At 39.0% G+C, this 12,906-nt stretch overlaps 1 protein-coding gene across 1 annotated transcript in view; it reads left to right on the top strand.

Moving 5' to 3' along the window:
• The first annotated feature begins 512 nt into the window (after positions 1-512).
• The window catches only part of UTP20 (UTP20 small subunit processome component), a 92,374-nt gene continuing 79,980 nt past the window's right edge, over positions 513-12,906 (top strand). The window contains exons 1-11 of the mRNA XM_060112774.1: positions 513-716; positions 1,621-1,701; positions 3,690-3,756; positions 3,876-4,008; positions 4,464-4,652; positions 7,887-7,968; positions 8,901-9,038; positions 9,663-9,818; positions 10,377-10,523; positions 10,608-10,742; positions 12,326-12,403. Of these exons, the coding sequence (XP_059968757.1) occupies positions 672-716; positions 1,621-1,701; positions 3,690-3,756; positions 3,876-4,008; positions 4,464-4,652; positions 7,887-7,968; positions 8,901-9,038; positions 9,663-9,818; positions 10,377-10,523; positions 10,608-10,742; positions 12,326-12,403 (1,251 nt within the window). The 5' untranslated portion in view covers positions 513-671. The remainder of the gene's footprint in view (positions 717-1,620; positions 1,702-3,689; positions 3,757-3,875; positions 4,009-4,463; positions 4,653-7,886; positions 7,969-8,900; positions 9,039-9,662; positions 9,819-10,376; positions 10,524-10,607; positions 10,743-12,325; positions 12,404-12,906) is intronic.

Genomic DNA, 12,906 nt, shown 5'->3' with positions numbered 1-12,906 from the left:
AAGAGATATGGGAACATATGTATAACTGGTTCACTCTGTTATAAAGTAGAAACTAACACACCATTGTAAAGCAATTATACTCCAATAAAGATGTTAAAAAAAAAAAGAATATCAGACATTGGAACTCAGTGACCTCTGCCAGGCTGCCACTTACCGGCTGCACATCCTTGCTTTCTCCGTATGCCAAAGGGACTTAGAAATATGTACCTCATCTGTAGTCATGCAACATTCACAATGCGCTTTTCTGTGAAATTATGAATGTAAAGAGCTTTGCCTGGTGCAGTATACATAGTGAGAGGTAGTAGCTGTTGGCTGTTAATGATGACAGGCATGTTTTCTTTTATGATAAAAATACACATTTTTCTTATAAACCTTTACTGAAGAGAGTTCAAAAAACGCCGCGCCCACATACCCACTCAGCCAGAGCTTCCCAGCTTCCAGTCGGCCGCAGAGGGCGGGCGCGCCTGCTCCGTCCGCTTCTTCCGCCCACGTGACCCGCTCAGCCGGCTACCCGTCTCCAACATGGCGGCGCCCAGGGGTTCAAGCCGCACGTGAGAAAGAGTCTGAGTACGTGGGAGTGCAAGTGTGGGAGCCAGTTTCCCTTGTCTGCAGTCAGTAGCATCCCTTCAACTACTCCCGAGATCCTCGCGGGCCGCCGCCCCTCTGCAGCCATGAAGCCAAAGCCAGTTTCTCACAAGATCGAGAACACTTACCGGGTGAGTGAAGAAACTTGGCTGTGGGACTAGTTCTGAGCGGGACTCCCGGGGCTACAGTGCTCTGGGCCGAGCGGAAGTCATTTGTCCGGAGGCTCTAGCAAAAGAGCCTCTCTCTCTCTCCGGGTGTAGTAAATATGGGATGGGGAAGGAAGCTTCAACTGCAGATTTCGCCCATGTTTTGTGGCGTCTGGCCTGGCTGAGACTTCTCTTCAGGCCAGAGTTAAATTCAGTGTCACAAACTAACTGTTTAGGAATTCTTTTCTGCTCTTTTATCCTTGAAGACCGAATGGGGGGCGGGCCGGTGGGAGGAGGTGAGTGATTTCCAGCTACTGGCTACTAACCACTTTCCCGGTTTGCTCCTTGAGGGTTTCTTTGTTACTCTACAGCCGTAGGTCTGTATATGTTTAAAAACACTGTTGTTGCCACGACTTAGCCAGATCCTGTACCTGCAGCAGGGTATGAAATCTAGCAGTAGATCTGGCGAGGCCACGTTGCTAGCTTTTACCTAGGTCAATCCATCAGTCTAGCATGGAAATTTTGTTTGAAATGACATTTTGCAAATATATCCATAGAAATATTTCATTATCTTCGTACAGTAGTGCAGTGCATTTGTCTTTCAGTTTGTTTTTAAAATTAACTTTTGTGATTTATCAGTGATGTCTACTTCTAGTTGTAAAACTCAGTTATACATTTTACGATTGATTGAAAATACAACTCTGAAATTGTAAGCGAAGCATAACATTATTTCTAATGATAGAACGTAAGGAGGCACATTGAACCTTTAAACTTTATACTGCCACAAGGACATTGTCCACATATGATTTTTATACAGCACTCAAACAGATATTCAAGATGCGATAAGTATAAAATGTGGATGTGTTGTAAATATACTTCTCCCCCGCAGTTTCTTACGTTTGCTGAACGATTGGGAAATGTGAATATCGATATTATTCACCGGATTGATAGAACTGCAAGCTATGATGAGGTAAGAGAATGTTAAATGAGCTGATCTTCAAGTATTCATAGTTGGATTTTTAGATTCTCTTTGAAGTGAATTGTTTCTCAAGCCATTCTTTTATGAACATGAAATGCATTAGACCTGTGCTCTCTCAAACAGTAGCCACACATAACAAATTAGATTTAAAGTAAAGTAAATTAAAAATTCTAATGCTCAGTAGCCATATGTGGCTAGTTGCTACCATACTGACCAAGTGCAGATATGGAACATTTTCCATCATTGCTGAAAGTTCTATTGGGTGATGTGGTGTTAGAAAATTTACTTGATTCTCAGGTGGCTTCTGATTCCAACCACTCCCTTCCTATGTGCATTCCGAGCACTGCTACAGATCCGTATTCCTGAAACTACAATTTTCAAGAGGTTTTGAGCAAGTCACTTTCCTGGGGCTCAGTTTCCTCCTTTATTAAAAAACATGGGGGAGCTAAACCACATAATTTTTTCCAGTTCTAACCATGCTGTAACTCAGTCACACCTCTACTCAAAAATCTTGTTTTCGCTGCATCAAGTCATTATTTCTCTGACAGCCTTTTAAGGTCCTGTATAACATGCCTTTAAATTAGGGATTCAAGGTCAGTTTTTACTATTTTTCACTTGACTCTAGTCAGACTCCGCTCACTGTCTCTTTGAATGCCTTGTCTCCAATATGTGAATTCAGTGTGTTAATGATGTTATCTAGGTAGGCACGTAATGCTTTGAGAACTCACCATGAAGTGATCCTAACCTAGATTCTGTGAGGGTGTAAGGTGAGGTGTCCAGAAAGGTGAAGTAGACAAGGTGATACCTGAATTGAGTCTTGTTTGTATAGGTTTTAGCATGGCAAAGAGAACAGGAAAGGCTGTTTCAGGCTGAGGAAGAAGCCTTTATAAAGGAACAGAGGCTAAAGAGAGCATGTCACATTCAAGAAACGCCAAAGCATTTCAGTATGCTTATAATTGCATGTGGGATGTTTGTTTATGTTGATGGTGACTACAGATGGGCGAAGGGGGTAGCTGGTGAGAGAGAAAGCTGAAGAGATAATCAAGGACCATGAAGGGCTTCATATGTCAAGCTAAGTTTGGATTTATCCTGAAGCTATGGGAAGTCATTCTAGGATTATAAGGCAGGGGAATGTGTGACATGATCAGTTGTAAAGTTTAGATCTCTCTCTGGCTTTAATGTGGAGGAAAGAACAACCAGTTGCTCTGGAGTCAGGGTAACCAGTTGTGATGATTCGGTAGTCATCTAAGTAAGAACTTTTCTCTCATATAAATATGTGCAAACACTTATAGAGGTATTTTTTTTTTTAAAGAAAAATTGGTTCCTACCATTTACTTCACTATGAAACTTGCTTTTCTCACTTTGAAAGTATACTATCAACATCCTTCTAATTTAATAATAGATATAATTCTTTTTAATAGCCACATAATATACCTTATTATGTAGAGACCATAATATGTATACCAACCATTTTCCTTTTGTTGGATATTTAGGCTTTTTTATGTCCCCACCACCACAACAATAAAGCTGAATGAATGTCTTTATACTTGTATATTTACAAATTTTATAAGAAATATCTCCAAAAAGGGAATTGCTGGATCAAAGGACATACCTGTTTTTAATTTTAATAGAAATGCCAGATTACTTGTCTATAAGGTTGTAGCAATTCATATTTCCAAAAGCAGAATGAAAGAACTGTAAGAGTCAACATTTTTCTTGGCCTAAAATTGTGAAAAACAGAAAAAAAAATTTTTTTAGTGTGACTATTACATAGTTTTAAATCTTCTGCCCATATTTTACACCTGATTGCTTTTTTAGATGTGTTAGTTAATGCCCTGTTTAAAAAAAAACTAAGAGGAGTTTTTCAACTCTTGACTATCATCACTGTCTTAAGGAATTAATATATCATTATTCTTATTTACTTTGATTATAGTTTTTCTTTGAGTTGTCTGATTAATGAACTGCTTTAATCTTGGCAGGAAGTTGAAACCTACTTTTTTGAGGGTCTACTGAAGTGGAGAGAACTGAACCTTACGGAGCACTTTGGTATTTTCTATTTTGTTTCTATTTTATTCACCCATCATTTGTACTATATATGGTCAAAACAGCTAAATATTGGTGTGATGGAAAAGCAGAACTTATTCTTTTTTTTCCCCCCCACCCAGGGAAATTTTACAAAGAAGTTATTCACAAATGCCAGTCTTTCAATCAGCTAGTCTATCATCAAAATGAGATAGTTCAGAGTTTGAAGACTCACCTGCAAGTCAAGAACAGTTATGCCTATCAACCCCTTTTGGAGTAAGTAGCATGTTGAAAGAAAGGCAACAACATTTATCTGAATTTTAAGAAAGGTTGTTTTATAGCTACATATGCTTTAGATCTGGTGTTTGTAATTTAGAAACAAGAATTTACCTTTTTTTGTTAGATGAAAATATTAGTACATTACTGTAAAGCAGAATCTTAGGGGTATACTTTTTTGCTTTTTATACTTTTACAAGAACCTGATTTTTCTTTGACACTATAGGAATGATTGACTATAACTTGTGATGGAAGGTACAAGCTCTAGCCTGATTTCTTTGCTCAACTCTTAAAACGTGAAAAATTTTATACCTCTCTTGAGACTTGGTTTAGTAGCTTTAATTAATCCTTTCATCATAGGCGATAGGTTGTCATTTGTGAAACAGATTTGTAGTATTTGGTTTTTGATCTACATGTATCAGAATCAGTTACCTCTCCTTATTTTTTTCATCCAGTTTAGTTGTACAGTTGGCACGAGATCTGCAGACGGACTTCTATCCCCATTTTCAGGATTTTTTCCTGACTATCGCTTCAATCCTGGAGACTCAGGACACGGAGTTGTTAGAATGGGCTTTCACCTCACTGTCCTATCTGTACAAGTACCTGTGGAGACTAATGGTGAAGGACATGTCCAGTATATACAGGTGACCATTTCTCTCTCTCACATGGGTTTTTCTTTTCTTCTTCTTCTTTTTTTTGCTTTAAAATTTTATTTTATTTTATATATGATTCAGTGCTGTTTAGTAAATTTATAAAGTTATGCAACCGTCACCACAATCCAGTTTAAGAACATTTCCATCATCTCCAAGAGATTTCTCATGCCCATTTGCAGTCAGTTTTGCTCCCCATCTGCATCAGTTTTGAAAGCAAAAGCAATATACATATATCGAATAGTCAAGATTGCCTCTGGGGAAACAACTGTGTGCTTGAAGCCCCTAAGTAGAATGATCCTCTTCTACAATGATATTTTTTAGCATTTAAGTTTTTAATTTTTAATTTTTTGGTCAAGGGCAGTTTTTATTGATACTGACAACCAGCAGAGACTTTCTGACTCCCATCTGTATTTAATGAAAACACGCATAATACCTGTCACTTGCACCTGCTGACGTGGCTACCTAACTTTAATATGTTCTTTAATTGCCTTTTCCCTGTCTTCAGTCTGACGCCAAACTTCCTTTCAAGCTCAGTCTCTAATTATTTCCTTATAAAAAGTTGGTTCTCCAGCCAAAGTGGTCCATAGTCTGTTCCATCAGTCTGCATTGACCTGACCTTCTCTTATCTCCAGATATTGAAATCAGACCCCCCACTATCAAAGCCTGACTTGAATCCATAGCTTCCATATACATGCCCGGGCACCTTGTCCAGAAATCAGAGCTTTGTACTCTGAATATGTCTGGCGTTCTCTACCACTTATGTCACATGACTTCTGTTATAATCGTTTGTTCTAATGTAATGGTGTCCTCTGCAAACCTATAAACTCTTCAAGAACTCCATGTTAAATATTTGCATTTTCCTAGCCCCTAAAATATTGATTAAGACAAAAGAGACACTCAGTATTTGTAAGTAAGTGTGGACAGGGAAAGAGAATGAATTCTGTACCAGCTTTTTGTTTAAACTAAGGCAAAGATTGTTTGTAATCTATTTCAATCTGGGACTTAGTGGAATTTTCTACTTGGCGTCCTGATTCCTTCTACATACTTCAATTGGCACAGGAACACGTAAGATTAACCTTTTACCCCAACCCAGTATAAGTATGGATATGGGATAGGACTGTCGATTTTGTTTGTGTACCACCTCCCTTCACTCTACCCTCCTTTGAACACGGAATGAGAAAGAACTATTTTTCTGACCTTTACTAGTTCTCTATGAAGATTTTGGTAAAATCTACCGAGATTACTTCATTAAAAACCAGCAAGATCTTGGGGGATATATAGTTTTTTTGGTTTCATGACTTCTGCTGTTACTTTTTTACCTCCTGAGTCAGGCTCTCCAGTTATAAATTTATTTGCTTTCTGTATGACATCTTCAGCAGCCTGGATATTTTCACTTGACTGTTGTTGAAATCAAAGTCTGCACATTCCTGTTCAAGCCAGCTCTTCTCATTCATTTGTGTGTTCAGTAAATATGTACTCAATGCCAGGCTTTGTTTGGTCGCCCAGTTTCTAACGGTGATACCATCACTCTTCCCATCACTGAGATTTGGCTACTTAGAGGCATCTTTGACCCAGTTGTCTTCAAACACTTCACATTTTCTTGATTCTGCTATTCACGTACTCAATCCAGTGACTTCTTATTGTACACTGTGTATCAGGCTTGAGACGCACTCACAAATAAACCAGATAAAAATCCCTCTTACGAAGTTTACGTTTTATCAGGGGGAGAACGTCCTGGGCATGGGGCTTGCATGAGCGAGGAACACTGAGGAAGCCTGGGTGGTGCAGCAACGTGTATGGGGGGAGAGTAATCAGGTGATGTCAGAGATGTGGTAGTAGGGGGCCTGGCCATAACGGGCCTTGGGGATACTATAAGGTCTTTGGTTTCATTGCAGGGACTCTTGAAATGTCTCTTGGGTTCATCCATTACCATTTCCCTCTGCCACTGGCCCTCTGTCATGCCCTTGTTTGCCCAAGCTTTTATGACTTGAATAACTTCCTAGTTGGACTGCCAGCCTCTTTCTTCCTTTATATCACCCTATACTGGTGCCCAATTTCTCTTTCTGAAACTATTCATTTCTTATTCAGCCAACACTTATTAGTACCTGCTATGACCAAGGAACAATTAGGGGCTGGAGATATGGCAGAAATAGGAGAGATATATTCCATGCTCTTCTTTCATTTGGGAGACCAGTTTAAACAATGTGATTATATGAGTCATTATTTAGTTATAGCTGCATGGCTGTATGACCTTGAATATGTTGCGTAGCCTTTCTGCCCCTATTTCGTTATCTATAGGATAGGGATAATAGTTCCTACCCCACAGAGTCGTTGTGCTGATTAGATGAAGTAACATAGTAAGTGCTTACTTAGATGTAAGCTAGAGTCCCCACTCCTTTGCTTAGTGTTCAGAGCCACCTGTTGACCCGAGCACCTGTATCTGGAGCTGCCTTCCCCACCCATATCATCCTTCCTTTAGACAGATGAGCCTCTCTGATATCTCTCTCTCTTTTTCTAAAATTAATTAATTTATTTATTTTTGGCTGTGTTGGGTCTTTGTTGCCGTGCATGAGCTTTCTCTAGTTGTGGCAGGCCGGGGCTACTCTTCAGTGTGATACCTGGGCTTCTCCTTGCGGTGCTTCTCTTGTTGCAGAGCACAGGCTCTAGGCGCAGGTCTGAGTAGTTGTGGCACGTGGGCTCAGTAGTTGTGGCTGGTGGGCTCTAGAGTACAGGCTCAGTAGTTGTGGCACACGGGCTTAGTTGCTCTGCGGCATGTGGGATCTTCCCGGACCAGGGCTCGAACCTGTGTCCCCTGCATTGGCAGGTGGATTCTTAACCACTGCGCCACCAGGGAAGTCCCTCTCTGTTATCCCTTGACTGTGATCACTTCTGCCCACCCCGTGTTTGCTCTTGCTTTGATCTCTGGTCTCCAGTCCCCACCTGGATTCTTCCTGTCATTCAGGGATCACTACAAGTTTCATCTTTTCATAGTCTTTCTTATATGACCAGTGCCACCAATCCTAGGATTCTTAATGTCTATGACCTTCAGTCTTCTGTTTGACATGTGGGTGTCGTGGTAATCGAATGAGATTTTAAACATCTGTGTTATTATAGCTGCTACATCTTTCTTGCATACCTTGCACAGTGTTGGGCATATAGTTAACATGTAGTACATCTTTATTAAAATGATGATTAATTAAACATGTCTTATTTTCTCATTTATAGCATGTATAGTACACTTCTGGCTCATAGAAAACTACATATAAGAAATTTTGCTGCTGAAAGCTTTACTTTTTTGATGAGAAAGGTTAGTTTGATCATGTATGTGTTTATTGCTCATTAATCCTCAAGAATCTGATGAACGGAAGCAGATATCTTTTATAATATAGTTATTATGGACTAATATTTTTTATATAAAGAGAAACCTGTTACTGTTTTGAGTTTATCTCACCATAAGGTGGTTTTTGCTTACTAATGTGAAATAATTGGGGTTACTCTTTTATTCTTACTTAGTGTATATATATATATATTTTTCTAATTCAAGTCAGTCTATGCATGAACAGTGAGATTAACAGAAATTTTTATAAAAATATCCTGGAAGGGGCCTCCCTGGTGGCGCAAGTGGTTGAGAGTCCGCCTGCCGATGCAGGGGATACGGGTTCGTGCCCCGGTCTGGGAGGATCCCATATGCCGCGGAGCGGCTGGGCCCGTGAGCCATGGCCGCTGGGCCTGCGCGTGCGGAGCCTGCGCGTCCGGAGCCTGTGCTCCGCAACGGGGGAGGCCACAACAGTGAGAGGCCCGCATACCGCAAAAAAAAAAAAAAAAAAAAAAAAAAAAAAAAAAAAAAAATATCCTGGAAGGAACTGATTGTATAGTGTCATTTGTGTTTGTTTTTAATAGAGTTTTTGTAATAAAACAAAAACATTGCTATTAAATTTCTTTTATACTCATAAAATATAAGCATACTATTTACTTTAAAAGATAGAATGTTGCCTTATGTAGTTTTTCTTGGTACATACCTTCATGTTATACCAATGAATTAATCACTCTTTTGTGTGACATTACAAGTGATAATATACTCTTGCAACAGTTTGAAATCATTGCAAGTGTCACTATTCCTTTTAGAATTTTTATCCTAATTACGTTTAAATATGAATCTTTAGAATAGCAAATCATAATTATTCATTAGGATATGTTTATGTTGTAAATACAGTTTTCCATTTGCATTTTGTGTTTTAGGTTTCTGATAAAAATGCACTTTTCAATTTAATGTTTCTTGATCTTGACGAACATCCGGAAAAAGTAGAAGGAGTTGGACAGTTGCTCTTTGAAATGTGCAAAGGAGTTAGAAATATGTTTCACTCCTGTACAGAGACGGTAAGTAACTGGGAGGAGTTCCTTGAATCTATGTGAAAGGGATTAAAAGAAAATAGTTAAGATTTACACAGACGACATGGAGAGAGGATTGCCTAGAATAAATAGAAAACATTCAATGGGGCGCATTAGGGCTTTAAAAACAATGCTTACCTACTGTAGGCCCTGGGTCATTAGGTATTTTTCATTTAAAAAAAAAAAATCACTGCTCGGGACTTCCCTGGTGGTCCAGTGGTTAAGACTCTGCGCTTCCACTGCAGGGGGCATGGGTTTAATCCCTGGTTGGGGAACTAAGATCTCACTTGCCATGCAGCACAGCCAAAAAATCAATCTGTCAATCAAAAAATTTTTTAAATCACTGCTCTCTTCATCCTGGATGCTAGAAGGTGACATAACTTGATCGATGGGGGACGGGGGGATATTGTGTGATAAAATTCCCCATCGTAGTTTGGAAATTTCTTCTGGGACACGCAGTTAACCACCAGAGCTGCCATATCCTTGATTATCCTGGATCAGATTTTAAGGTAGCTTGAGCAGAGTGGGGAATAATCAGAGAGGGAAATACCAATGTAATACTTAAGAATAAGAGTGTGCATGTTCATTTTCATGATTCTTGGATTCCCACAGGCAGTGAAGCTAATTTTGCAAAAGCTAGGACCAGTTACTGAAACAGAAACTCAACTTCCATGGATTTTAGTTGGAGAAACACTCAAAAACATGGTCAAATCCACAGCGTTCTACATCTACAAGGAACATTTTGGTATATTTTTTGAATGTTTGCAAGTGAGTTCTGATTTTTAAGTATTTGTGTGTAATTAGGAGTCTAAGAGTTGATTGTTGTTCTTAATTAAGCAGATCACTCCTGGATATTGTATTTTATAATTGTTGTCATCATATTTGTTTATACTTACTAGGATTTTCCTTACCTCTATCCCCTGTACTATTTTTACTTGCTTTGATAGCTTGAGATGCAGTAGAGCATAGTGGTTAAGAGCACAGGCTTTGGAGCTTGAGGCCTCTGTTTGAATCCTGGCTTTGTCACTTACAGCTAGTGTGACTTGGGAAAATTTAAGTCTCTGGTCCTTAGTTTTTTCATCTGGGAAATGGGGATAATAGTATTCCCTGCCAGTGAGGATTATGAGGAAATACTTGTAAAGAACTTACAACAGTGCATTCAGAAATGTTAGCGGTTATCATCAGTGACTCCCAGTAAATGTGTCTTTTTCTTTCACAGAAAAAGAATGAAAATTTGAACTGCTTCACACAATATTTTCGTTATTAAATTAACAGATGAGTTTGATCTTTGGTAATTATTCTTTCTTATAAATTCTTCATTTACAGGAATCACTCCTGGATCTACATACGAAAGTAACCAAGACTAACTGTGGGGAAAGTTCTGAACAGTTTAAAAGGTTGTTAGAAACATATCTGATACTTGTAAAACATGGAAATGGATCAAAGATAACCAAACCTGTTGACGTTTGTAAAGTGAGTTCCCAACTTAATTTGCTTAGAGCCTATTCATTAGAGGCTGATTGCTAAGTGTGCCTTGTTTTTCCTTTTATTTTACAGGTATTGTCTCAAACATTACAAATAGCCCATCTCTCCACATCTTGCCGGGCGACCCTCTTGGATGTAATTTCTGCTTTGATCCTAGGTGAAAATGTTTCCTTGCCAGGGACCCTCATCGAAGAAACCATAGAAAAAGTAATTTACTTTTGCAAATATTAACTGAGTAGTTAATACTGTGTTTAGCGTTGAGTAAGCCTTCTGGGGAATATAAATGAAGCTTGGCAAAGGCTCTGTCTTCAGGGAATTTATAATCTTGTTAAGGAGATGTGAATCGCGTGCTTTAATGGAAATAAGCAAAACAAAATGTGATAAAAGCTAAATCTGTTCAGCAGATATTCAGCAAACAAATATTTACTTAACCAAGTTCAGGCTATGGACTAGATATTGCAGAGTGGAAACTTTTATTTTATTTATTTATTTATTTTTGCCTGTGATTTTAAAAAATTATTTATTTTTAAAATTAATTAATTAATTAATTTTTATTTTTGGCTGCGTTGGGTCTTCGTTACGGCGCGCAGGCTTTCTCTAGTTAATGGCGAGCGGGGACTACTCTTTGTTGCGGTGCGCGGGCTTCTCATTGCGGTGGCTTCTCTTGTTGCGGAGCACGGGCTCTAGGCACGCAGGCTTCAGTAGTTGTGGCACACAGGCTTAGTAGTTGTCGCTCACGGGCTCTAGAGCTCAGGCTCAGTAGTTGTGGCACACGGGCTTAGTTGCTTGCAGCACGTGGATCTTCCCAGACCAGGGCTTGAACCCATGTCCCCTGCATTGGCAGGCGGATTCTTAACCACTACACCACCAGGGAAGTCCTGCCTGTGATTTTTTATTGTTAGGGAAGTGGGGCCCTGGGAGTATGTAGTTAAAATCTGTTGAGTCAGTCTATTTATGTCACGTCGAAACATAAAGGTTAATTCTGTCTGGGGTTGAGGGACAGAGAAAGCTTTTCAAAGGACTAATATTTTGGATAGTCCTTGATGGTTAAATAGCAGTCTGCCAGTCAGAGAAGGTGTTAAAAACTCTAGGAGAGAGAATGGCAAAAATATGTTCAAAAATCTATGTTGCTGGGCACATGGACACATGAAGTGTGATGTATATCAGCAAGGCTTTGCCTGGCTTTGAAAAGTTAGGTTGGATTTTATCCTCCAAGTAGTGGAGGGCCCTGGAAAAATGTTAAGCAGGGAAATGATTTAATGAGATTGGCATTTTAGTGAGTTTAGAAGATGAATTGGAGGGAAGTGGAATTGAAAATAGATCAGTTAGGTTCTTCCTAGCTTCATGTAGTGCAACAGTATAAAGTTTAGAGGAAGGTGTAAAGTCGTGCTACTTGCCCTTTTGTAATTCTCTGTAGCTGGGAAAGAATGGAGCAGCTCTTAGGCAATCACTAGAAACACAGCCCTTCACATTTGTAAGTCCGTTTGGAGAAGGCCGAGCACTTAGAATACTGGTTGAAGTGTGCCCACCGTACCTTTACTCTAGTAGCTTCTTTCCCGAGGAGGAAGGCCCAGTGCCTGTGTCTCACACCTGGTGTGTCCATCTGTACAGTGGCAAATTCAACAATCCAGTTCTTTTTGCCTTCCATGACTATTTTAACTTGTATCAAGCATCCCACACTTCCTGCTTGCAACTTAGAGGACCTTGAAGGTTTCGGATGTTTTTATTTTCAGGAATGGGAAAGTACTCTCTTTGTATTTACATTACTATTCTTTGCCTGTGGTCCACAGATTTTTGAGAGCAGATTTGAAAGATGCTTAATTTTGGATTTTTCGGAAGTCATGTTTGCTATGAAGCAGTTTGAGCAGGTGAGTGAGATATTAAGTCTTAGATTTGTTTTGTTTTAAATTTGTCATGATATAATCAATTTAAAAATCCTATGATTTTGTTTTTTGAAAGGAATAGAATAAGTATTTGATGTTTTAGTTCATGTATTTTTTTTTAAAGCAGTTATATTCCAGTTCTAGGTCATATGTGAAACTTTATTCCACATGCTAAGCATTTTAAATGATACTAGGTAACCAATTTGTTTTTTTAATAATCTTTTAGGAAGTTATAGAACCATGTGATAAATTTGAAAAAAAATGGCTTAAGGAGCTTAAACTGTGAATTTGAAGCATAGAAAGTAGTTTCTGAAACAGTTTGCATTGGAGGAGGGTTATGAATTCATTTCATTGCTACAGAATGAATTGCTCCCTGATAGAATGAGGTAGAAATCTTTCTCACCAAATCCTGAGTTTATTTTATCCTTGCCCCTCACCCTCATCAAACATTTGCCACTCTTTCTAACTGGTGATTCTACAGTACACTT

This window comes from Mesoplodon densirostris, chromosome 11, assembly GCF_025265405.1.
Source record: "Mesoplodon densirostris isolate mMesDen1 chromosome 11, mMesDen1 primary haplotype, whole genome shotgun sequence".
Taxonomy (NCBI): domain Eukaryota; kingdom Metazoa; phylum Chordata; class Mammalia; order Artiodactyla; family Ziphiidae; genus Mesoplodon; species Mesoplodon densirostris.
The sequence above is the reverse complement of the archived record's forward strand: the minus strand, read 5'-3'. Positions and strand labels throughout refer to the sequence as shown.